We start from the raw sequence: 3,490 nt of genomic DNA, 5'->3' as shown, positions 1-3,490 counted from the left end.
GTGGCAAATATACTTCACTTTATCGTGCAGTTACTGTTAATACCTCGTTCAGAGATTTAACATATATATATATATATATATATATATAGGTATGTTGATGCAAAGAGGTAAAAGAGAACTCAAATTTGAGTGTATGAATATTTTTCTTAATATATGGCAGAAGTGACACTTCGATATGTCCCAAGGCATGAAACTCAGGGACCTTGTGTCACTCTGCTACTTCTGTTATATATTAACAAATATTAACGTGTGTGTGCATGTGTGTGTGTGTGTGTGTGTGTGTGCAACATGTGCAAAGAATACGGATACTCATGATGCAAAGAAAATAACCACTTACCGATCTGGTGGAAGCTGCCCTTTTTCTCTCCGCCATGTAATGACTGGTTTAGGGTCTCCTCGTGCCCGGCATTCTAATTCAACATTCTTACTTTTTTCTACAATTTTGTCTTGGGGTTGGATGGTTATGCGGGGTTTTTCTATAAAACAAAGGAAAAGACAGATAAAAATACCATTTGATACACATGTGTACATTTGTATGGATGCATATATATATATGCAGAGGGTATACAAGAGGTTTTTATCAACTGATGCTATGTAATAGGTATGTTCTATGAATGCTCAATGTGATTTACCTCTAAAATTCCAACTTTAACAAAGCGTGAAAGGCCACGATTGTGGCCCAGATAGATGCATTTAATATATGGGCGTTTGTTGGGGTCTAATGTCACTCAAATGCTCTGATACCCCCCATCCTCCGGAATGTAAAAGGACTAATCAGAGCATGTGCTTCAAACAATAATTTATTCCCTTCGTTATTTAATCTATTGAAGAAAGCACCTGATTGGTCAAAGGGAAAGTCCTAATGGAGAATCAATTCGGACAGCATGATACAATTGGTTTGGCCATTTAAATTTCATTTCTGTGTTTTTAATCAACCGACTGTGGAGGTTTTATGAATGCGATAAAATATATTTATTTTTCATGAAATAATACTAAGAAGATATTTAAAATATTTTTTTTGTTTTTTATGTGTGCATGGTAGTCTCATTTTCATAAAATGTGCTCACCAGTCCATGCTATGTAAGTGCAAGTCCTAGCTCTTTATGGGTTAACTGCAACTGAAAAATGTGGTGTTGAGACAGCCTATCAAAGGCAGCTGAAAGTGGTTCCTCCTTGAGTGGGCAGATATAGATTGGAATAAAAACTGTAAAAGCAACACATTTGGCATCACTTGAAAAACTTTCAATTTAAATAGAGAAATCTGAATGAAATGTTTTCAAGTGATGGCAAATGTTTCACTTTTTCATTTTTTATTTTAATCTATATTGGCTGACTGGTAAGAAGCTTGTTTCCCAACCACATTGTTCTGCATTCAGTCCCACTGTATGGTACCTTGGGCAAGTGTCTTCTACTATAGCCTTGGGTCAACCAAAAAGACTTATGAGTGGATTTGGTATATAAAAACTGAAAGAAGCCTGTCATGTATGTATATATATATATATATATATATATATATATATATGTACATAAATATATATAAGGGCATGATTATGTAGGTAAGAAGAAAGTACGGAATGAACTTATTAGCATACAACTGCATGACTCTGAAAAATGGTAATGAGGTCCACCCATGGCATCTCTTTCTGCAGACATGGAGAAAAGTTGAAGGTCTGGCTATCTCTTCCCATAGAAAAAAAAGTTATACTATACATATATACAACAAGCTTCTTTCAGTTTCTGTCTACCAAATCCACTCACAACACATTGGTGAGCTCGAGGCTATAGTAGAAGACACTTGCCCAAGGTGCCACGCAGTGGAACTGAACCCAACACTATGTGGTTGGCAAGCAAGCTATTTACCACACAGCCACTCCTGCACCTATATATATATATATATATATATATATATATATATATATATATATATATATATATATATATATATATGACAGGCTTCCATCAAGTTTCTATTGAATTCCACTTACAAGCTACTAGTCAGCCTGCAGTTATGGTGGAGATATTTTCCAAGGTGCCATGCAGTGGAGTCATACAGCAAATTTCTTAAACATACACCCATCCCTGTGGCTTGCAGTTCCTACGAATAATAGGCAGTGACTGATAAATGCAGGAGACTGACACTGGAAGGGAACTCATGGCATAACATAATACCAAAGAAGACAAAAAGAAGTAGTGGGTGTCATATTGCATGCAGTTTGTTGTGTATCATAAGTAAGATGGGAAAGGGGCAAGATCAGTGGTAATATAAGGTAATCTAATCCATTACTAGCATAATACTTAATAAGGAAACAGGCACTTAAAATGCCAACAACAATGATGACAAATACAATTAATTAAAGCTGAAAGAAAACATCACAAGTCTACCAATTCTTCTCTTTGTTTAGCATTCTTAACGATGCTTCATCAAATTCCTGACACCATCAAGAATTTTTAAAAAAACCTTTCTCGAGAACTTGGACGTGTACATATACATGTGTTTGTTTGTTTGTTTGTTTGTTTGTGTGTGTGTGTGTGTGTGTGTGTGTGTGTGTGTGTGTGTTTTCATACACACATACAATGTAGGATAACTTTTCATCTAAATGATTTAAATTGAAACATCATAGAAGAATTTTATAAATATATTACTTTATAAAATAATCTAAAATATAATATAAAAATACAATTTGCATTCAAAAATTTAACCTTAAAAATCCTAATGGAACTTTAGGAATTTCTACTTGTACCAATTTCATTTGTTATGTCCCTGTATTAGTTTCATTATCACAGATAGTTATTTCCATTATTAATAGTATAGCCTAAAATTTCTTCTGTCAAGAACTTGTTGAACAACAATAAAGAAAAAAATCATGATTGATTGTTGACAGGAAAAAAGAATTTTTCAAAATAATCTGCATACTATTGAAATTTAAAATTTGCATTTAATGCTTGAGTGTACCATGAATTTTGTGCCAAAATAGCCCATTGTAATGGAGAAAAGAAAATCAGAAAATAATAAAATGATTTCAATTATTTGGTTGCAAAACTGTAGTCAATGATGAAGAATATTCATGCATGTATGGAAGTGAATATATAGGCATGGCTCTGTGGTAAGAAGTTTGCTTTCCAACCATATGGTCCTGGATTCAGTTTCACTGTATGGCACCTTGGGCAAGTGTCTTCTACTACAGTGTCAGGCTGACCAAAGCCTTGTGAGTGGATTTAGTAGATGGACACTGAAAGAAGCCTGTCGTGTGTGTATATTGTGTGTGTGGCTTTGTGTTAATGTTTGTCTCCCACTACAGCTTGACAACCAATGTTAGTGTGTTTATGTCCTCATAGTTTAGCAGTTCAGCAAAAGAGACCTATAGAATAAGTACCAGGGTCAATTCACTTGAGTAAAATACTTCAAATCAATGCCACAGCATGGCCAGTCTACTGATTAAAACAAGTGAAAAAAGGGTGTATCTCTCTCTCTCTCTCTCTCTCTCTCTCT

The 3,490-nt window shown here is 34.6% G+C and overlaps 1 protein-coding gene across 6 annotated transcripts in view; it reads right to left on the bottom strand.

The window, feature by feature from the left end:
* The window catches only part of LOC106876215 (roundabout homolog 1), a 336,558-nt gene that overhangs the window by 325,226 nt on the left and 7,842 nt on the right, over nucleotides 1-3,490 (bottom strand). For all 6 annotated transcript variants that reach the window (XM_014924686.2, XM_014924677.2, XM_052967770.1 and 3 more), the window contains exon 2: nucleotides 338-476. In XM_014924686.2, coding sequence (XP_014780172.1) covers nucleotides 338-476 — 139 coding nt within the window. The remainder of the gene's footprint in view (nucleotides 1-337; nucleotides 477-3,490) is intronic.

Source organism: Octopus bimaculoides, chromosome 5, assembly GCF_001194135.2.
Source record: "Octopus bimaculoides isolate UCB-OBI-ISO-001 chromosome 5, ASM119413v2, whole genome shotgun sequence".
Taxonomy (NCBI): domain Eukaryota; kingdom Metazoa; phylum Mollusca; class Cephalopoda; order Octopoda; family Octopodidae; genus Octopus; species Octopus bimaculoides.
The sequence above is the reverse complement of the archived record's forward strand: the minus strand, read 5'-3'. Positions and strand labels throughout refer to the sequence as shown.